Source organism: Aphidius gifuensis, linkage group LG3 (genome assembly GCF_014905175.1).
Source record: "Aphidius gifuensis isolate YNYX2018 linkage group LG3, ASM1490517v1, whole genome shotgun sequence".
Lineage (NCBI taxonomy): Eukaryota > Metazoa > Arthropoda > Insecta > Hymenoptera > Braconidae > Aphidius > Aphidius gifuensis.
Window position 1 is genome coordinate 18,364,483 of NC_057790.1, and position 24,512 is coordinate 18,388,994.

At 29.9% G+C, this 24,512-nt stretch overlaps 1 protein-coding gene and 1 long non-coding RNA gene across 2 annotated transcripts in view; both read right to left on the minus strand.

Annotated features, from left to right (window-relative positions):
• The window catches only part of LOC122852411, a 147,927-nt gene that overhangs the window by 2,297 nt on the left and 121,118 nt on the right, over positions 1–24,512 (minus strand). The window contains exon 9 of the long non-coding RNA XR_006373815.1: positions 4,015–4,106. This is a non-coding gene — a long non-coding RNA (uncharacterized LOC122852411). The remainder of the gene's footprint in view (positions 1–4,014; positions 4,107–24,512) is intronic.
• On the minus strand, positions 12,219–15,042 carry LOC122852406 (zinc finger protein Noc). Its single transcript, XM_044152180.1, has 2 exons — positions 14,473–15,042; positions 12,219–14,358 (listed from the first exon to the last, which is right to left on the minus strand). The coding sequence occupies exons 1-2, from the start codon at positions 14,557–14,559 to the stop codon at positions 12,916–12,918; spliced, it is 1,530 nt and encodes a 509-aa protein (XP_044008115.1). The 5' UTR covers positions 14,560–15,042; the 3' UTR covers positions 12,219–12,915.

A 24,512-nucleotide genomic window follows, 5' to 3' on the forward strand; every position in this document is an offset into this window, starting at 1 on the left:
ATTAAAAAGAAAAACTTTGACTGTTAATACCCGAGTGGAAATTTAGTTAAGGTTCTGATCAGAACCGGATCAGGAAACCTGGCCAGATTTTAGGATTAGAGCCAGGATACCTGAACAGGAATGGATCAGGATTCCTGACTAGAATATAACCAGGAATCCTGTTCAGGAACGGATCAGAATGTAACGCTTTTTTTTAGGATTCTGATCAGAATCGGATCAGGAAACCTGACCAGGATACCTGATCAGGAATGGAACAGGATTCCTGATCTGAAACGGATCAAGTAATTTTTAAAAAAAAATTGTTTTTTATTAATTGATGTTTTGTAACTAATTTACTATAGCAATGTTATTGATGAAACAGATTGAACGATAAGATTGTATATACCTAACATAACTTAAATTACCTAACCACTATGGGACGCGAACTCTCGGAACTTTCAGATTACAACTACGGACCTTAACACGCGCCATGCCGTCTATCGATGATCTGATGTGATTTTTGCTTTCATAAATTACATCAGCTAAAAAAACTTAAATTAGAATTTGCGACGTTAATTTAACGTAAAAATAAAATATAACAATTTGTTAAATTGTCCCTTGTCATTTTGTTTTAGAATTAAAATTATAATAATAAATAAATATTTATTATAATAATAAATATTTTTCCTGATAATAGCCTGGTCAGAATCTATTCAGGAAGCCTGATTCAGGTAACGTTCAGGTTTCTGATCCTTTCCTGAACAGGAAAACTGAACAAAAATTAAATTATTTGATAAATTTTTCCTGATAATATCCTGGTCAGAATCTGTTCAGGAAACCTTACTCAGGATACGTTCAGGTTTCCTGTTCCTTTCCTGAACAGGAAAACTGAATAAAAAAAATTAATTTATTTGATAAATTTTTCCTGATCGTATCCTGGTCAGAATCTGTTCAGGAAACCTTATTCAGGTAACGTTCAGGTTTCCTGTTCCTTTCCTGAACAGGAAAACTGAATAAAAAAAAATTAATTTATTTGATAAATTTTTCCTGACAGTATCCTGGTCAGAATCTGTTCAGGAAACCTTATTTGGGATACGTTCAGGTTTCCTGATCCTTTCCTGAACAGGAAAACTGAATAAATAAAATAAATTTATTTGATAAATTTTTCCTGATAGTATCCTGGTCAGAATCTGTTCAGGAAACCTTATTCAGGATACGTTCCGGTTTCCTGATCCTTTCCTGAACAGGAAAACTGAATAAAAAAAATTAATTTATTTGATAAATTTTTCCTGATAGTATCCTGGTCAGAATCTGTTCAGGAAACCTTATTCAGGATACGTTCAGGTTTCCTGATCCCTTTCCCTGAACAGGAAAACTGAATAAAAAAATTAAATATTTTTGATAAATTTTTCCTGATAGTATCCTGGTAAGGAATTTGATCCGTTTCTGATCAGGGTTTGAGGTCAAATAGGGCATCCTGAAAATTTTTCCACTCGGGTAACCGTTGTCAATCAGCAGTGACCATTATTGAAGAATTTTGACTACCTCCGACCGTTTTTAACCGACTCTGACCGACCTTGCCTATTTTTGACCGACTATGTCTGATTATGACCGACTCTGACCATCTTTGAACGACTTTAACCGTCTTCGAACGACTCAGACCGACTCTGACCCTCTAAGACAGACTCTGTCAGATTTAGACCGACCTTGCCCATTTTCAACCGACTCTATTTGATTTTTACTGACTCTGATAGCTTTTGAACGACTCTAACTGACCTTGCTCATTTTTGACCAACTCTGACCGTCTTTGAACGACTCTAACCGTCTTTGAACGACTAAGATCGACTTTGATCTTCTACGACAGACTCTGCTAAATTTAGATCGACTCTATAACTCACTTAAACTGACTCTAGCTCACTATTACTGACTCAACCGTTGAAATTAAAAATTCCCTGTAAACAAAACGACATAATAAAGAAAAAATATTCAATGCCCAAAAAATTAAAATCTATATTCATGTTTTTCTTTTATAAAAATTCTATAACTATTAATTTTAAGAGTGATCATCCAACGAATACAATTGGGTGAATATAAACTTGGCAAACGAAATGCGGTATATATCCGACGGAAAAGGATATACGCTCTGAAGTCGAGCAAACGATTTTTCTTTCGCATTGCACATATCGCAATAGTATTACTATTACATGTACTACTATTTTCATATATATATCAAACTACAAAAACTATACATTTTTCTTTCTTTCCTTTTTTTCATATACCATGTACACATTTATTGCCATTATTTATGGATCAATTCCAGTAGAACTACGTATTTAAATGTAATCTAAATTCTCTTATGGCGTAACATGACAGGTTTAAATCAATGTTTTACACTCAGTACATGTATATAAATTTAAAACGTAAACCATCTGAAACAAGAGTGAGTTTTGAATTGAGTTAAATTATGAGATGTATCTGACCAAAAATCTACAATGACCCGTTCTTGAACACGATGATATATATATCAAGCAAAATTATTATTAAAAAAGGATACCAAATGTAAAATGAAAAAGGATAGTTATATATAGGTAAACTGCCGAGCACATGAACTAGAGAATTGTAGGATTCTAACTGGATTTATGAGACAGTCATATTTCGCAAGTTTCAAGCCGGTAATTCCTGGCCGTTCACGTTTCGATTTATTGCCGCGAATGTCCCCCGTGCTTGCACCATTAATCCTTCTTATTCGACCTGAATCAAACTTTAAACTTATTCCTTTCATTTGCCTATTTGATTTCCACTTTTTGCACACCCTCTTTATGTTATTTTCCAGAACTAAAACATCGTACATTATTACATCCAATGATCCTAGATATATTAAATTCTTAAAGGGGAATTTAGTCTGATAGTTATATACCTTCCATCTCATTGACCAATATATTTTTTCATTTCATTGATTTAACTTGTATCATTTTAATGGAAAAAATCTATTTCAAATGGTAAATTATATATTAAACAAGTGGTTTTTTTTTCTTTTTTTTTTTTTTGATCGTCACGTTCTTGATAGTAAATCGAAAAATATCCTGATGTGATTAGTCGTCTTCACGCGCGTGTTTAGTTTATAAAATAGCTTAAATTTTTATAATTCATGTTGTATTTATATCTACGCGTAGTTTTAAATCGACAACGATAAATTTTCACAAGTTAATGAGGCAAAAAGAACTCATGATTTTTTTGCAAAAAGTATAGATACGTTTTACTTGATTCCTCGTTAAGCTTGACCATTTGTGGAGTTTAAATGTTTATATATATTGTGTACATACACGCATAAATGAATGTTTTCTAACAGTTCTTAAGTGTATATAAAAAGTTTTTTTTTTTTTCCTACTAGAATTCGTGAAAGTTTGATCATAGATCACGCATGACGATCGTAAATTTGTTCATCTATAATGATAGATTTTGTATACAGCTTTCGGTATGCTTTTGATGTACACACTATTCCTTTATATAAGTAAAAATAAATTAAAATTACCAAGAACTAAAATTTATAAAGAAAAAAAAATAATAAATTATAATCAAACAAGAATATTAATATCTTTAAAAGTAATATTAATATTCGTGTTAAATTTAATAAACGATATGTCATAATAAAATTGAATAATACACGAATGATATATTATTGAATTAATTAATCAATTTGACATTTTATGATATAAGTTTAAATGCATTTTTAATAATTCAATATAAAGTGAAATGCTGAGTGTAAAATGTCATAAATGGTAAAACGATGACAAGAGAGTAAAAGAAAGAAAAAAAAAAAAAGAGAGAAAACACAAGTTGAAGAGTTAAAGGGAACAGAAACTGCGAATGAAAACTGTCAAGCATTGGAAGGTGAGGACCTTGTTGAGCAACGACAGCTCTGCTAAATGCACAGCTATATTTATGTCCTTTTCATAACTTTTAGCAAGCCAGCTTGTGCTTTCATTTTACCTCAATCCATTCCAAGTATGATTTCAAAGCGTACACAAAACTCACCCTATTTCTGCCATACCCATGGATATCGTGACTCGTGGTTGCTGAAAGGTCTCTATCGTTGTTTTCCCGTCACTATTTTCCGTGATAGCGTGCTGAAAAATAAAGTGTTGATAGAAAAAAAATAAATATACATATATCTGGATAATAATAATAACAACACAAGCAGTAATAAAGAAAATCAAAATAATGGTGCGGAGCTACATGCTATCGACATTTTTGCACGGTATATGACAGTCAATTAAACTCAACCTGATGGCAAATGCAAGAAGTGTTTATTTCTTTTATTTATATAAATACACTATTAATTGCTGTTATTTTTTTTTTTTTTTAATTGTTAAAAGTTTAATATATTATTTTTATTTTTTACAAATAATATACTTTATTTTACTCTTTAAATTTTTTATTAAAAAATAAATTTTTGTATTTTTTAGATTCATATTAAATCAGTGATTGACGTTAGCTGATCGATATTTTAATTTATATATTCTTGATAAGGTCTGACAGGAGAAAAAGACAAGCAACTAGATGGCTGTCAGCTTTAGAAACGAGTAAAGACAGGTTCGCGCTTAACTCGCGACTTTTTTTTTTATTTGGATTTTTGTATTCTATCATAATATCAACTTGGAATTTATCTTTGTCTCTCATATACACTGGTGACAAAGAAATGAAATGCTGAAAAAAAAGGTATAAGAAATATATAAGACACATGAGAATTGAAAATTGAAAATCTGACGTTGAACGCAGATAAAATTGAATGTGCATATATTTTTTTACATATACTTTTGTTCAACTGTCAAAAAAGATAGTTGAAAATGAAAATACTGTTTATTAAAAATCAATAAATTATTAAATAAAATGCAATGTAAAAAAAATGATGAAAAATATTATCAATCATATTAGCAATTTATAGATTGCAAACTAAAGGTCAATCAAAATATTCATCAGTCAAAATACACAATGCCATCAATCAGTTAATTCATACTGTATAGTGATGGGCAGATATATAGAGGATTATGTTGCGGTGAATGGTAAATGTGGGACTACTCGATCAGCAAATTATTTCAACGACATCAATGTGATCTAGCTACCACGAATTAACGTCGTTCATCATCATGGTACGTTAAACCATGTCTCGCGGTCATTCGCGATGTATACATATATGAGTTGTTCAATAATATATACACACACTCAATGGAAAATTAACGCATACGCTGGTCTATGCAACTGCGATAGCGATAAATAACTTAGAGGCTATTACCTAGCCGACAGATTAACGGAGGTGGAGACATATACAAGAGATGAGAATTTACTCAGTATGATATGTATATATTATTATGCGATTTAACTGATGACAGACGCTCTATCGTGATGCAACTGACTGTATACAAGCACATCAGCGTGCAGTTAATCTGTAGCCAATCTCTAAATCATTTCCATCAAATATATCGTCTTTCCTTTACTATATGTCTATCCCTTATTCTCTCTTCTATATTCGTCAGACATAGTCGAGTAAATAATTCAAACATTGGATCAAAATAAATATATAGAAAAAAAAATACAAAAAAAAAAAAATTGTAGACAGAAACTGTTTGTATGTTGAAATGTAAAAGTGAAAAAAAAAACAAAAAAAAAAAAAATTGATTCTGAAATAAGAGTCATGCCATCCATTGTTTCATCAACGATGAGGCGATTGACCAAAGATCGAAACGTTTGACGAAGCCGCGTATGCTGCACAGTGAATAAGAATGTAGAGAATATAAAACGAGAATAAATAAAAATAAAATAAAAAGAGAGACAACAAAGAAGAGCCTCGGGGACGAAGATTGATTGGTGGTGATAGAGATGATCGAAGGAGCCTGGTTTTAAACCAGCACGGAAGCTCAATAAGGGTAATTAATAGTGAGTCTTGAATATACGTTGTCTGTTGACTGTGATGTCTTAAAAATGAAAAAAAAAAAAAAATCATATAATAATAATAAAAAATAAAAGAAACAGAAGAAGGATACACGTGATCGTTTCTTGGATGGTGAAGAAAGCGGCGGTGTTTCTTTTAACAAACCAGCTCATGGTGTGTTCTGATCTCAGGTTGCTTAAATCCATTTCCTTCTAAAACTTCTTCAACCTGTCCATCAATCCATCAAGCCATTCATCTATCCAACCCGTCTATGTTCATTCGATACTTACGATTTTGCTTGAGATTTTTTTCTCTCATCACGTAAAAACAAACAACCCATTGACCATGCCGATCAATTGAGGGTGCTTTTTTTAACAATCTCACTGTTGCTTTAATCAAAAAGCCACGTACTACTTGAACGACAACAACAACAAACAACGAGAAACGATTGCAATGTGAATATATACACATTGACAAGAATCGCCTGCAGGTTATATCAATCATTCACTATATAAATACGTATATGTCAACTATAATGTCATTTATATAACTGTCACAATGTTAATGATATAAAAATGTTTTTTTTTTTTTCATCTTAACATTCTTATATAGTTTCTCAAACTCAACTGATATATATTTATGATTTATCAAATTTAAATATATAATTACATATCCATTATAGATATGGCTTTTTTTTCAATTATATAAATAATAAAATATTTGAGGGCTCAACTAAAATGTACCAGATGATACATCATAAAGATGTTGTATGAAAAAGCATTCGTGAGAAGGGATGCTTGTCTCGGTTCCCTGATGTTCATGTATATTTGCAGTGCCATTTGTTTCAATCTATGGACAGAGTTAATTAGAAGACCAAAGACCTCGAAAGAATAACGTTCTCTGTTTCAGTAAAAAAAAAAAAAATTCTTCTCTTTCTCTCTTGTATACAATGTTCAACAATACATATGTCTTTTGTATATGCATGTATATACTGCGACTAATAATAACCCGCAACGCAACTTGTGATTATATATACATGTATGCGGGTATATGTATATTTATATTTTGTTTGTATATACCACGTGTTTAATATACATATAGAGACAACGAGATAGTCCAACAATGACATGCTGATGTTACTTCGCAGGAGCATTCTCTGTCAAGTAACATGGAGACAAACGACCGACCGGCAATCAAGCGCTGTTAGCCCCGTCCGATCTCTCGCACACGGTCCGCGTCTCTGACCATTCCTTTTTACCAGTGCCGCTTCATCATAATTTATTGTGACACCGTCGCGTTAATAACTCAATTTATTTCACTGGACCTGGCAGCTTTGTCTGAGTGCTTATATATGTTATACACACATGAAATTTAATTTTTTATATTATTTTTTTATTTATTTTTTCATTTTATATGATATGTATTCAAAACACATACACACACATATATCATATGGTACTATGATTAAAGGGTCTCGGAAGATTAGTAATATATATAAATACAAACACACCCATGATATTGTTGAAGGCATTATTCATCAAATTTATTCAATATAATTTTAAAAGAAAAAAAAAAAAAACAACTTGCTGAGTGGCGTATATATCCAAAGAAAAAAAAAATAAATAAATAAACATTAGCGTCAGTTTTTTTAAATAGATATGTTTTGAAAGTTTCATCATTAAATATATATATATATACAGATAATGTGAGAGAATATATGTGATGGGAGTATTTGAAAGTAGCTACCAACTTAACTTGAATGGACACATACCATATATTCATTAATGATCAGAAAATAAAAAAATAAAAAAAAATTACAAACGCATATGATCAAAAGACCCGAAAAAAAAATAAAATAAAACACATTGAAACTTCTTGTCACGGCTCATCGACGTGCTTCACCGGTACTTTTGAATATAACATGTATATATCCGGATGTCTCGCAATTCTTTTAATTACACTGTATACTTAAAAATATATATAGTGACGTGAATTTACAGTCAGCAGATGTGTTGAATATATAGTTAGAATAAACATTGCACGTTTATTTTCAAATATATATAAATTTAAATATAAATATATATGAATAAATGGCCACATATTGTGCATAATATGTGTTACTTTATCTTGATATTAAATTTTCTTATGGTGCATGATAAATGAATAAGAAAAATTTTATTATCAATAATATAAAATAATATATTTTACGCTGAATACACATTAGATATTATCATATGCAAGTATGTTTATTACACAAATTATTAGATGTATAAATGTATGGAGAATTTAAATATAATATACAAGACAGGGAAAAAAAAAGTAGAGAGAGAGAGAAAGTAAGGGTATTTAGTTTGTATATATTCCAAGTAGCCCCAACTGATCTTTAGCTGATTTCATGGTTCGAGTAATGTTTAACGACAGGATAAGACACTCATTGGACCAGTAAGATTAAAGAAATATATATACAAGGTATATGTATGTAGAGTATAATTTTAAATTTATATATTATAGCCGTAGACAAGAGAAAAAGATAAAGCTCATTGAGATAGCTTTCTTGGTTTAACCTCGTCGTCTTCACTTAACTTAAACAAGTCCTTAATTTTGTTCTTCTTATCACGAAAACTGGGCTGTATATAATCAGCTAAAGTTTTCTCTTCAATGTTCCATCTTTAGTGGTGATGCCACTAAACTTCAACAAACCACATTTTCTCATTTACCATATCCTTTTACGTCACTCATCTCATTAATGTATAATAGACCAAAATCTTTTGTCAAGAAATTTAACTTGTAAATTAATTCAACAATATCACTTCCAACAAGTTTAAAAATACGTTTTAGTATATTTAAATTATTTTAATGTATGAGTTTAATTATTTTTTTTATTACATGAGATTTATATTGTTGAAGGATTGTTATTGTTAAATATCAAAATGATATTTGATATTCCAATCAATCTAAAAATTGTCAAAATATCAAATTTATCAAATATTTTACACAGTGAATTTGTCAAATGATTTGACAGATGAATAAATACAAATAAAAAAAAAAAATAATGTTAAAAATCGATGAAAATATTTTTAACCAATAGCAATACAAATAAAATTTTATATATATACACATAAAATATAATATATATATATATAAAAAAATACAAAACATCAACATGAGTATATACCATAACACTCGATCGACATTAATCACCGACTTCAAGGCGAGTAGATAGCCGTCAAATACTCGCTTTCTAGGTGAAGATGAAGGGGGTGGTCTGATAGATGGAGGTGATGAATGGCTCCATGACACGGGTGTGATCCATCATCTTTCATGATGGTAACTTCTCCAACACAACACACATCAACATTGGGAAACAGCTACTTCTAGATTTGATGTTGTTATTATATATATATATGTATATATATGTATATATATGTACATATATAATAACGTGTGGGTGTGTTAAAGAGAGAGCAAATGAGATGAATTTTTGCACAAGAGGTCACACTGGCTAATTCATCATCTTGGCTGTCTTGATGTCAGGCTTCCTATACGTGGCCTCATTTTTTTTTTTTTTTTTTTTATATACTTTGGTATATATTTTATATGTCATTTTTGTCGTCACCTGCCTTGTACTCTGTCGACCTCTTCAACTGAGGATGCACTAAAATACTTTTGGCTTTTCTTTACTATATAATTCTAGAAGTATGCATGACTAAACTGTCTCGGGTATATGCACAGTCAAAAAAATAAAAAACAACTATTCTCTTGACGTTAAAATGATTGATGATATATTTTTCCAGTAAACTGATGATTTTTTAAAAATATTTTTTTAACTTGTCATATTATATTTTAATTTTTAAAGATGATAAAAAAATTTCAGAAAGACATGTGTGTCGTGAAACAAAAATTTCAAAAGATAATTTTAATTTTTTTATTTAAAATGATAATTTTAATTTTTAATATATTGTATTTTAATTAATAAAATAATTTTATTAATATGATAAATATTTTTATTTGTCTCGAGACAAATGTCTGATCAGACAGTAAAAGAAGAAAAAAAAAAAAAAACACTCGCTGATTTTTCCATTAGTTTAAAAAGGCTAGTAATACAGCGACAATATGGATTACAATCACAATAAATTGTATACACGTGGAGTATATATATACTCCTACAGTATGTCTGTTAAATATGTAGGCGGTGTATGTAGATAGCAAAATTACAAGTGTATCCAAATGCATTTGATAAATCTTCTTATTTATTAAGACTCGCTCAACTCTATACATATATGTATAACGGTAAATTAAGATTTTATAAAAAAAAAAAACAAAAAATAATATATAGATTAAAATAAATAAAATATTGATGATTATTATTTTTATTTTTTATAAATACTGCAAAAGCTTTTTCCATCGGAATAAAGAAAAATAATAAATTCATATTTAGTTGAATATTTAGCGTTATATATAATGAAGGTTTGATGCAATTTTGTTCAGCCCCTTTTTTACATTTAGCTATTGTATGCAAATTCAAGAATAATATAAATAATGAACGTGTGTATTTTAACCAAGCGAAATATGTAATAACAAAAAAAAAAAAATAAAATAAACAAATGATAGAAAAATTTGAATTATATGAAAGTCACGCAGATGTAATGAGTGCGTTGGTGTTTTAACCACAAATTATTTTTATTTCATACCAATTTAATATAATAAATTACTTAAACGTGTTTGATGTGTGGAAGTATATAGTATATACACTTCCATTAATGCACTCCTACTACTATTTTTTATTTTATTTATTTTTATATATTTCTACCATAAAAATTGGTTCAACTAATTGATATTCAGTGACGTAGGTAATTGCTCGGAATAACATGAATTCCAATTCAAAGGAATAAAAAAAAAAAAAAATATGGTTGGCTATTTATCGTCTCGTAAAATCACCGAATATATATATTTTACTTTTACTCAGCCAGCTGATGCAATCGTCTGTCTACTTCTACTACTACTACTTCAACCACTACTACCACCATCACCACTAACAGTATCTTTTTTTAGTATAGAGGGTAAAAGCAGCACTTCACTTTACTGCTTAGTGTGTGTCTTCGACATTTTCTCATCCCCTTATTTTCCTATATAGATTCATATAGCAAGTACCGACAGTCGTATACGATTCTAGAATCTAGAACCGTGGCATTCAGGATAGCGGGTGGAGATTTATGCGCCCCCGCCTCATGGTGCTGATATCCGAGAACTCACGACCCGCTTCACTTGTAATGAAAGAAATAAATTTTCTGTCTAGGTACCCCGGGGATTCGTATACGACAAGCGTGTGGCTCAAATATATATATACATACACACACTCATTTATATAGCAACACAAACGTTATAAAGTTTATGTATGAGTGTGTGATATATATATATGAAAAGACCAACTTGCAGTTTTACCCAGATAAATGAGGCAGTTAGAAGCTTTTCTTGAGGCATTCTATTGAAGCGCGACATCATAAGCTTTTTTATCATTTGTTGACTGACATGAATAGACCTGAAAAATTATTATTTTTGGCATGTTTTTTTCATCACAATGTGTATTTATGAATACATAGCTATTAAATATAACAGTTGGAGGTTTAATTTTCAATAACCTTTTTTTTTATATTTTTCAGGATACCAACAATGAGGCTATTTGGACATGCAGAGTGAATAGAATAAAAAAAAAAAAAAGAAAATATGTATATAGGTGACAGAGGAAATAAAAAAAAAAACAATAACAATAAAATAACAAATGCATTGAATATACGATTCTACAAACATGTTTATTAAAGCAGTATGGAAATTCAACGATATTTACAATTCCTATTTACAGTGTGAATGACACATCGTTGCACCCATACGTGGGTCGTATATGTGCGTCGATAAGAACATTGATCCAACATTTTATGTTGAACAAGCGTGACAATTTTCTTTATTTTTTATTTATTTTATATATATATATTTATGAACGTTTTTATTTCAATTTCAACCGGATGATGTGGGTGAAGAGCCAACGTGAACAACCCTTTACTTTCTGTGGCAATAATTTTTTTCAAATGCCAGAAGATGTTTATAAAAAATCAAACGAGGCCTGTACGTTTGACAAAAAATGGTTGCTCTGTTTTTACTCGAATGAATAATAAATATCACAGTTATACAATGGACACGAGGCGTATTATCATCGTCGTATCATCATTAATTTTTTTTCTTTTTTTCTCATTTCACTAACCGTCTCTCTCTTGCTCACTTGCTCGCTTAACAGATGATCTGATTAAACTGTTTGTTTAATTATTTTTTTTTTTTTTCATATATCACGCGACTTCTGCTCAATGTTGATAATAAATTTCAAATAAAGTGGCACAGTTCTTAAAACAAAGACAAGAAAAAAACAACCGACTTTACTTAATTTTTTTTTTTTTTGTTTTTTCCCGATTATCTTGCATAACATGTCAAGATACTCACATTTACAAATTTATCCACGTGAGCCTTCTATCTATATGCTTGCGAAAGAAATGAAAAAAAGAAAAAAAATGCATTAAAATTTATATTGAGTGGACACAATCGTGAAAACGAGACGTTTAATAATACCTGCATCGTAAATCAATCGGATTTTAATAGGCATATAATTCAAGAATGTCAAAGCCAACCACGGGCAAGGGAGCACGACGTTAAACTGTCGAGATATATCATAAAACTTCAATTGTAAAATATTTTAATTTAAATATTCATATATTCATTTTTTTTTTTTTTTTTAAAATTTAAATTTATTTTTTTTTCTCAATCTTTTATAATATATAATATATATTTATTTTTTTTTTTTTTTATGTTCTATTAAGATTCATTTGAATAAAGATCTACTTTACAATCAAGCACCCGTGGCGCATCTATTTACAACAACAGTCTCGTTACTATTTGTATACAATATCATCATCTTCACATAAAACTTATCATTAAATAATTTTTTATCTTTTTTTTTCGATTTATTGATGCACAGCAGCACCCACACGTTGACCATAAATAGCATAAGGTGAATAATATGGTCCAAGAGTATTAAAAGCACTGTAAGGTGATGCAGCAAGTGAAGCTGGTAATGGTCCTGTTGGTGGTTTACCATACGGATGATATCGTGCACCTAATGGGCTTATTGGTGGTGCTGGATAAGATCCATTTGCTGCTGCACGATGAAGTGCTGCTGATGGTGAAAGAAGAGGATGTTGATGTGAATGTGGACCACCATTGTTACCACCAAGCATTGCTGCTGATGCTGCTGCAGCTGCGTGATGACTACTACCAGGACTTGTATGACTACGTAAATGTTGAAGAAGTTCTTCAGACGTATTACATTGTTTTCCACAATAATTATCACCAACAATCCAACTACATGTATGTGGTCTAGCACCAGACATTGATGGTGGATATGAGAGTGATGGTGGTGGCATTGGTCCAAGTGAAGATAGTGCCATTGCAAGATTATATTTTTGATGATCACACTGAGTACAACCACTCGGGCATGGACCAGCACCCATCATCATTTGAGCATTGTGCATACTATATTGACAGCCATTGCAATAAGGATCTTTACAAATTGGCACTAGTGCTTCACCACCATTTGCTGTTTTAACACGAGTATAACTCAAATATGGATTACCACTTGCAGCAACAGCTGAGGCTGCCGACGGATAACCAAGAAGTGCTGCAGCTGCTGCAGCATGATGATGTGAAAATGGTGATCCACCAGCGAATGGTGGTCTAAATGCTGGATTTTCAGTTAATCCTGGTGGACAACAAAATGGATTATTGTTAAAACCACCAAGAGCATGTTTATATGCACCAAGACTTCCTTCTTTTGGATGAGTTGAACCAGTTAAAACTTCCATACCAGAACGAATAATTGGACTTGCTCCATTTTGACGTGATGATTCATTTGATTTATCAGAATCTTGAGCTGGTGTTTTTCTTTCGCCCGATGGTGATGAACTATTATTTGATACTGTCATGTTATTATTTTGTGATGATGGTGATGCTGATTTACGTCCAATTGGTGTACGATTACCAGATGATTTTTTATCATTATTATTATTATTATTATTGTTATTATTATTATTATTTTCACTTGCACTATTATTAACACTATCTTGACCACTAACACTGTGTACACTTGCTTTTGATGCTGGTCTACTATCATCATTTTGTTTTTTAGATAATACATTTGTTTCGTATGGCTTGAATCCTAGAGGTTTTGGTTCCGACGGACTACTACGTGTTCTATCAGTTTTAGCCGCCGGCGGTGAACGAGTATTTCCAGTCATTCCACTTTTTCCTGATTTATCCATGGATGATATCAATGGTTTTGATGGTGAATCTGCTCCAATTTGACTACATGTTTGTTGAAGTAATGCCAATGGACTTTTCTTCGCATCCAACTGTAATAAAGAAAAATTAAATTAATATATGAAAACAATAATTTATATATTTATAAAAAATCAAAATAATTTTTCGTATATATCATAAAATTTTTAATAATTTAATTAACATACCGTTGTTGGAAGCGGTGATAGATAATCCGGTTGTAAATACTGATTATGTCCAGTAGTCAACATTCCGCCTTCTTCTAACACAACCATTTGGTTCAAACACTTAAATTAAAATCACACAATTACACTAAATAAAAAAAGTTCACTAAATTAATCCAATTTGTGAAGGTAGTGTATTATATATTCATAAATATTTCAACGTAAAAAGTATTTATTTAACACTGTTATAAACTGATGTGATCGAACTGAGGTCTGAGCCAGTACTGTGCAAACTGCAGTAATATTTTTACTTCCAACTAGCGAGATGTCTCCTTCCAAAGTCAAGAAATTTGTGAGAGCAGTCGCACAACAGGGGCTAAGCTACAGGGTGCTAGTGTCATGCAGCGACATCTACTATACATATAATCCCCACTATTGTAAATTTGAGTCTTGTTCATGCTCCCTGCTTGTGCAACTGAACAACAAAAGTAGGAGAAAAAGCCCACTTTCCAGCTTGTTCGTGCTGTGAGAGTGGGAGAGGCATTCTAATTCAACACGCCACCCATGATGTTGTCCCGACGATGACAGCTCTCATCCTGGCTTTGATATTTCACCGCTTTTACAGCCCTTTCTACCTTGTATTTTCTCCCTCTTTTTATCTGACAACAATATTCTTCATATCCCCACCTCCTATCATTATTCGTTTCACTCCCCTTCTATATTCAATACTGTTATATTAACGTAGAGCAAGCATCACTGTGAGCTGCCGTGGCACAGCAACTCGATATTTTATTTTATACCGTGAAACCTGTCTGTCTTTTCACGAGTCGGCTCTGCTTAATAAGCAGCTTTCAAAATAGAAATGTAATGGGTGTAGAGAAAGAGAGATAGAGAGAGGATAAACGAGTGATGGTGCCCCGCCTGTAGGGGTCACAAGATGTTGTTGTATATAGAAAAGAAGCAAAGGGAGGTAGATAAAACGCGAGTGATTGATTGCTCGTCTGACAACTTACCACCACTGCCGACGTTTGCCACCGCGCGTGAGCAAAGAATGACAGCCACTTAGCCGCTGTTTGCCTACAATTTCATGAAATCGTTCTAATTATTATCACTTCGATCAAACTATATATATATATTGTTCGCTATTCGTATGACTTGAATTTTTATCTGATACAAATTTTAATAACATGCATTGAAATATGACTAATCATAATCAATACATATGCAATTGCAGTCTTGAAAGATGTAAAGGGTTTTATTTATATTCATTGATTGAATGAAAAAGTTATATCTGATTTTACAAGATAATTACAAAGAATTATTTGAAATATCCTGATTTCGACGTGGCACGTCGTCGCTGAGGATCGTGCGCGCGTCGTTTACCTCACCATGAGGATAATTAGCCTCGATGAATGCTTCAAGAAGAGTACCACAATTCTCTGAGAAATGCCGTAAGGTATCTTCAACGTAATTTAAATTAAAACTCGTTATATTACTCATCCAAAGCTTGGTTTTCTTTAAAAAAAAAATGTGTCAGACGGCTTGACGTTTTGCAAATTAACTTGATATTTTTTTTATCATAATTACTAAATGTTTTTCTTATCACTTATGTATATCAAATTTTTTAATTTTAAATATGGCTTTTTTTTCGATGTTTACTATACATAAAATATTCCAAGATAAATGGTGCTTTGAAATTTTTTCGAAGAAAAAAAAATTAGAAAATTTACAACAACTTGCATGAGCTTTTAATTTAACAAAAAAAAAAAAAGAAGAAATATTTTTCATTTATCTTATTGTTCCCTATTTAATCGCATTTGCTAATAATCATCAGCTTTACAAAATCAAGAAAAAAAATCCCCAAGAGAGACTCTTTATCTAGGAAATATATACGAATGACTGACTACTTCAAAGTTCCGTTTAAAAAAGAAAATCCAGCCCCCTACACTCAGCCAGCTTGCTATTCCTATAGTCCGACTTAAAAACCATTTCGATATCAGCCTTGGACGTTACTTTGATGCTGACAGATGAGTTATACGAGTAAAATCTTTGAAGTATTCCGCAACTTTATACTATACATTAAAAGACTCAGATAATATATGAGCTAGCGTCAAGCAGTTAATACTGCAAAAGATCAAAATCCTTTATAAAATAATTTGCTATTGTATTCATTTTCATTTTTATTCCTTCATTCATTTATCCATTCATTCATTCCTCTTGACTTGAAAGAAAAAACAGTCAATACCTTCACAGTTATCACCGTATTTTCAAAAAACATTAATGTCTATGTACATATTTAAAATCATTTTTGAATAAATTAAATTGATATATATATTTAGTGAATTGTTAAAAAAAAAAATGTAACAATTTGTTTGACATGAACGATAATTTTTTTTTTTTTCAATCTTGCAATTTTAAATATACCTGTGCAGAGTTAAGAAAGAAGGCTTGTATGACTATATGGGTGAACAAAGAAATCACAGGAAACACTTGAAATTTTTAGCTTCGTGGCACTAATTCTACGAGTTTCTTATCTTAATGTTATTTTTACACGCCATACACAGTATAAAATACAAACTACTCAGCTCATATATAAAGTGTATATTTTTCACAACCACTGTCCACTTGTTTATTAAAAAAAAAAAAACCACTAGAATATTAATAGATAAGCTCAAATATATATACATTTATAAGACCACATTAAGAAATCATTTAATATAATTCAGAATTTATTCATTAATAGTATATATAATATATTATATCTATAAAATTAATTTAATTTTTTTCATATAATTAACTTGCGCATGCTTAATATTATTATATTTATAAATATTTAATTTAAATGTATTAACAAACCAGCACTAATCTACTCTGATCATAATAGTTTTTACATCATCATTTGATAAATAAAAAATGAAAATAAATATAATAACAGACAAACAGTTATATTAATCTCACAAATAAACTTTAATTTGATGTTTATTGTATATCAAGATAAATATTTATTGTACTATCCATTTGTATATTAACAATGAAATATAGGTCAAAAGTTGAAGTATATATGTATAGAGAGAATGAAATTTTTGCTCAGAATAAAAGTGTAAAAATGCTGACAAGCGGATAATAGAAGAGGCAGTCAGTCACTTTGAAAGATGGTACATAGAAATACAAGAAATAAAAAGAGGAGAAAGGGAAAGGAGGGGGGTCAAAAAGAGGATAAGAGGGGTACAATAGAACTATTGAAGGGATGATTTTACCAAGCGTGCACTGAGCCGTAAAAGAATGGATCAACACAAACGTGGTTAACGTTCACAATGAGGGTAACAAAATTTGCACTAGGTAATAAATCATAGCGGTCGCCTTTTTCATGTTCCCATATATCCAAACACTAAAACTTTTTTTTTTTTTTTTATAAATGGCAATTCCCAAAGTAAAGAGTTAAAAAGAAACAAAAAAAAATATAATAATAATATTGAATGTGTTGAAAGGAATAAAGAAAATTGTAATATAATGTGCATGAAGTGAATGATTTTTTTTTATTTTTTTAAAAGAAAAAAAAAATTCTATCAACAGATTACAATGTTATACTGAAGTAGTGACCTGCTGTGTGAATATTTTGTTCAGTTTAGTTACGCCCAGTATATATAAGTTATTGAAAAATAATTTATTTCTCAGTTATCGTACTATGTAAATAAAAAAAAATATATAATTTTATTTATAAAACGATATAAATATATATCTGATAAATAAACGCACATAAAAATGATATTATATATTAATTTTACTTGTCAATTGGAATTTAAATATATCGTTGGAGAATTGAATATGATTGATGAAAAATCAGACGTCAAAATTTATATTCATTTTCATGGTTTTATTATTTTCTATATTTATCTTTTTTTTTGGCTCAGTAACCCTAGGGAATGTGGATAAACTTCCAATTCAAACTGTCAAAGTCCATGAGGCTTAATCATATTTTCAATTGTCAAAATAGTAATTCAACTCTCACCATTTTATAAAAAAAAAATTTATTTGAATCAGTATAAAGACCAACAGTCTGTAATGATTTTCGACAGTAAAATCAATAAAATTATATCTATTTGTGTATGATAAAAATATAAATAAATAAATAACATAAATTTATACACATCACGATAATATATCATGAATCTTGTCAGTTTTCTTTCCTTGTTTCACAAGCGTGTCTATTTGAAAAATAAATAAATAAAACTATATACATATATATAAAAAGAAAGTATCTTCGACCTATTGCTTTTGTGTATATTATTTTGTCGAATATGTTTATACTTTCAAGGCATAAAGTTGCGTCTCGTCTGTACATATATCGAATACATTATCGATAAAGAATTGAGTCAGTTTGACAGTATGGGTAGATGTGTTTTATATGTACATATACACATAGGCAATGGTACAGAATGGAAGGCTTGAAAAGCAGTCAAAAGGCGACTGTATATATGTATGCATGTATGTATAGATACGACAACGAGCAGGCAACCGTATTGATTGTGTAGCAAGCTGACAGCGACAGTGACATATGTCACCGTGGCTTCTCGTTATCGCTGATTTAAACATGAGGCAGACTGAAGAACCCCCGCGCGCACACTCGCGACTCTCTACTACTTGTCGCGTATATATATGTATTATATTCACATGGTCATACAAAATATATATCTGCCTTTCTCATATGCGTATATATTTTTTTTTTGCCAGACATGGTATATCACCAACCAACAACTTTGTATTTTTACACCCATGATTCTCAATTGTTGTTATTATAAATGTCGTGTCCAATATTAGCATTCAAACGACAACTACTGACGTGTAATTCGCACGACAACGACAAAGTGCGCTCAGGGAAATCAACTCGAGACACACTCTCTTATTATTATTTTTGTGGTTTTTTTTAAAAATATTTATATAAAGTTATTAAAAACACAGGTAAAAATAAAAACTCATTAACTGTATTTTATTCATTTTAAAAATATAATCTTATGAAATTTGTTTTTAAATATTTCTGTTGAAATATAAAATATTAGTATTTAGTATATATATTTTTATGATTAAATTAAGTGAAAAGTTGTTTTCTTTGAGTATATTACAAACTTTTGAAAATTTTATATGTTATGTGGTGTTGATCGTAGCTAGATGGTCGAGGTTATGCCAAAATTTATCCGTCCGACCCTTCGTGTACACACCCGGGGCATATCCGGTTGTGATCATATTTTACGTTTTAATCTCTCCATTGTTCCAGGTATAACGGAGTTTAAGAGAAATAAAAAAAATATCCACCACGAAACACGCAAAGCTGTCGACCATAAAACACCCACGTTGGAAGTAAAGAGAAAAAGAGGCCCGAAGCGTATATTTGTGATCAACACACACAGTGCTTGTGCGCACGACATGAATTTTTTATTAAAACTCTAAATATTTTGTTTTTTCTTTCTAGCTTCCTTCGAAGATTGTCACTGATTTTTATTTCTTCTTTTTTTCATGACAGACAAAAGGAAACAATTTTAAGTCAAAACAAAAAAACATGTGTCTCTTGTTTTTTTTAAGTCATAAAATATCTGATAACTATCATAAAGATACAGACAAATTATTTAATGCAAACTTTCACTTTTTTATATTGTTTTATATTTATTTATTTATAAATATATTCATTTTATATTTATTTTTTATTTTTTTATCCAAATACATAAGTCACGTTTTTAAGATTATAGAAACTTCCACGAAATTAGGTACACATTCAGCATTATCAAAAAAATTCAAAGAATTGTGAGAAAAAAAAAAAAAAAAAAATATATAATGACAGCCCTTTGGGTTAAAGCCGACATTTATCTGATGCCTTCTAATTACAAATTTCATTTTATAAAATACAATAACGTGCGTATTTATAGAAAATTGCCTCTGGGTATGTTATGCCCTGTACTTAACTGGCGCCTAGCGATTTTCAGTTTTGTGTATAATAATAAATGTATGCGGGTGTGTTTTGCGGTTGTTTAGCAAAGTCAACCCTTGTGGGTTTTTTAAAATATCAGTATATAGACGCGACCAACACTTCAATCATTAGCATCATTTAAAAACTCAAGAAAGATCAAATGAGAAGGGCCGGTGTTGGCAAATACACTATATAATTACTATTAAACTTGAGAAACTATTGTAGATGCCGTCCCAAGGGTAATGACAATGGGTCAAGTCCCGCCTTTCTTGTCCTACTATATCATTATGGTCTACATCAGAAAAATTTAATAAATACTATACCTATATATATATATATATATAGCGCTATGAAATAACATATATTCCCAGCTCAATTGTCATGCAATTTTATAACCAACTGATTTTTAAATTATCCTATATATACATGATTATATTTTTTTTCTAAATTACAAACAGAAGTTTCAATAAATGTCATATTTAAATTTTATTTGCCGTTTGATAAAATAATTTTAAATATATAAAAATATCCAAAAACAAAAAAAAGAAAACAGCTGTATATATTTATATATAGGTATTACTATAAAATATTCAAAAAGTTTGGATATATATACTTGTGTCCAATAAATAAACGTGTATATACACGAGTAGTCATGTGAAATGGAGAAATTATTTGAGACTTCAAATGTCATAAAGTATTTACACTTTAGGGGTAATATCTGATCACAGAAAGTTCACCTTTATGTCATCTTGGGTTAAATTCACACACCAAGGTACTTGCATATATATATAATATAAAATTTTGTAAGAAGTGGGTGTAATACGAGACGACAGTCCCTGTCTGTTTCCGTATCAGTTGTCCCGACGTAACTCGTCATTCGCCCGTCTGCACTCAACGTGAGGACCGTCGTTCATTTGATGCCACAGACACACGTCATCCTCTATCCATCCCTTTTATTATTTTTTTATTTTTTTCATACTACTGATGTCAAATAATATATATAGAGAACTGCGGTGTTTCTCAAAAAGAGCTGCACTCCTGTTCAATCCAATCAAACGTAAATTATTGAATCTGACATCCCAGAAATTTAACTTTTTGTTGACCGACTTTTTATGAAATTGATTCTTCTATATATAATAATAACTAAAGTTCCATGTCTTTTGAAAATGAATCCTCAAAGTTTGTACCTCAATTTTTATTCAATCAAAATATAAATCCTATTATAAAAATGAAAGTTATCAAGCTTCATAAGCTTCTCATTGGCTGTGCTTTTGGTAATATTTTCGTTTGGCTGTTGTCTGAAGTACGTTCTTTAAATATAGTTTGATTGGACATGAAATACTATATAAACTATATTCAATAATCACGGGCATATATATAAATAAAAATATAATAAATTTATTAATCACAAAAATTTGTCATATATAAAATAATTATAACATATATGTCATTATGAAAATACAAATATCCATTTTTATATTACATATACATATGTATACTTGAATATATCAATACGGAAATTTATATCAAGTATTATAATTGTCTATTAAAAAAGGTGCCAATAAAGTGTCACAAAAGTTGTTTGTCCATGTGAAAGCCTTCGATGCATTTCCTGTTTGTCGTGTCCTTCTTTTTATCCAATTGTCATGTCAAAACAGCTTGTTCACAGTCAAGATATATATATATGAAATGAAAGTATATTGGTTGTGAATCGATAGCATACACAGGATGTCATGTAAAAGCTAGCTACGTCAATAACGTTATTGAAATGTCAATGGATATTTGAAACATGAAGACAAGACGATGAAGGAAACTAAATATATATATATTTTTTAAAAGTTGTTTGCAAGCCACTTAAAACCATTCCATCAAAACTGTCCGTTGGTCGGCCACTGTTTGTCCCTACAATGACAAGAGGAAAACTACTCTTCAATCTCTACATTCAACCAGCCATTTCCTCTCTTTTATTTTCACTTATATAACGATATATATTTTTTTTATTTGATTTTTCGTTAAAGACCCCCACTTGCTTTTACCAACTGATATTTAACAGATGCTATCGTTCATGTAAACTGTCAAGTGCCTGGAATATGTCTGTTTTCATAATTTAAAAATAATAATCATAATGAAACGTCAAAAAAAAAAAAAAAAAAACAGTGTATTTAGGGAAAAAAAAAAATAATGTTTAGATATGAAATAACAAGAAAAAATAATAGAAATAATAATATTGAAACGTCCAGAAGCAACACGGTGGCCGTGAATTATGGGAGGTCGCACGTGTTAGAACACTTAATTTTCCTTATGCCCATTTTATAAAACATATGCTGACTTTTGAGCGGCGACAAACAGTGTAGCCCTTTGATAAAAAGAGATGAACCATGGCGTGCCAGGCTACACCTCATTTGATGATCCCAAGAAATTCTTTTTCGGCTACTTCTCGTCTTTCAAATCAACTTTTTTTTTTTCTCTTTTTTTTTTGACTGCTGTCAGAGATTAAAGACAAGAAAAAAAAAATTTGTTTGCTTAGTAACATGAGATTGTATACCATTGCATAAAACACAAAAAAAAAAAGATTTTATTTCTGTTGTTTTAAATTTATTTTTAAAAAAATGTGGTATTTTGAATGATTACCCAATTCCAAGCATGAAAATTTGTTGGAGATGTCAGATGAAATGTTGATGGAAAAAAAAAAACATAAAGCATTACGTAAAATATTTTCCCCAAAATATTTTACGCAATATTGTGTTGTCAGTAATGATTCATAACTGACACAAGAAGAAGGGTTACTAATAATTAATAATTTTTTTTTGTATAAAATGTCTTTGTTTATATTAATTTTACGTAACACAGAGCTTTAAATGTATTGATTAAAACAATTGATATATAAATATCTTATAATTTAAGCTTCAAAGTAAACAAAAATATTATTCAACAATTTACAATAGAAATTTAAACAACTCTTTTTCAGTATTTTACTTTTTAGCTAAACAATGTGAAAATTAAAATAGTACACAATATGTATTACTTATACTTGAGTAAATAATTCCAAGTGTTTTATTTTATTTTTTTTCTTAACGAGTAAAAAATCTCACGAATATTTTGTAAGCCAGTAAGAGTCAACGAGATGCAAGATGCTTATATCAACAAAATCAAAATGAACGAAAATATAAAGAAAAAAAAATTACATTGATGAAAGACAAATAAATTATTCAGATTGCGATTCATTTAAACTCGATAAAGAGTTCATGAACCATGAATGAGCATTTAAATATGTTTATTTAATTTAATTTTTTAATATTTTAATTCTAGATTATTCAATTTATATATAAGTATATAGATATACCATATATACAACGATGATTATTCAAAAAAAATTCAAACAATTGATATAAAATGCGGCCTTTATATATTCAATGAATAAATTTTACCAATTATAAATTTATGTTTGTGGTTATACGATAAAATATATATGATTATATAAATATAATAATATTATTTTCAATACACACTTGTAGACTACCGGTGTTATATATGCGATAAACTTAATATCACGGAGCGCGACAACAACGACACGTTATTGCCTTTCAATAGCACCATATTAAATACAATGGAAGCCCTGACATTTGCATGAAAACACACCGGGTTGAGGGTCATTGTTCCGGGGTAACATCCGGCCCCCAAGTCTATGCATATACCTATCATTAGCAATGAGACCCCGTTGATCCTTACCCGATAAGATTCAGAGCATGTAAATTGTCAACCATTGCACGCATTTTCAATACAAGCCGTGAGAACATTTTTTTTTATTTTTATTATTTTATTCAATGCATACATGAATGATTTTTATCAGTGAAGGTAAAATTAATTCATTTAAAAAAAAAAAACTGTCAAATAATTTTAATATTTGGAATTTGTTCATCTCAATATTTACAAATATTTTAAAGTTAAAAAAAAAAATTATTTTCATCATAAAATATATCAATCTTATAATCAAATTATAAAATAAATTGATTAATTATTTTGTTTTTTTTTTTATTATTTTTATTTATTATAAATATTGATAATTTAATATCTGGAAATTGACAATTTTAGAATGGTTATATTA

Coding starts and splice junctions, on each gene's coding strand:
- LOC122852406 (XM_044152180.1), bottom strand. CDS start 14,559: ATGGTTGTGTTAGAAGAAGGCGGAATGTTGACTACTGGACATAATCAG. Junction 14,359..14,472: donor TATCACCGCTTCCAACAACG/GTATGTTAATTA, acceptor TCTTTATTACAG/TTGGATGCGAAGAAAAGTCC.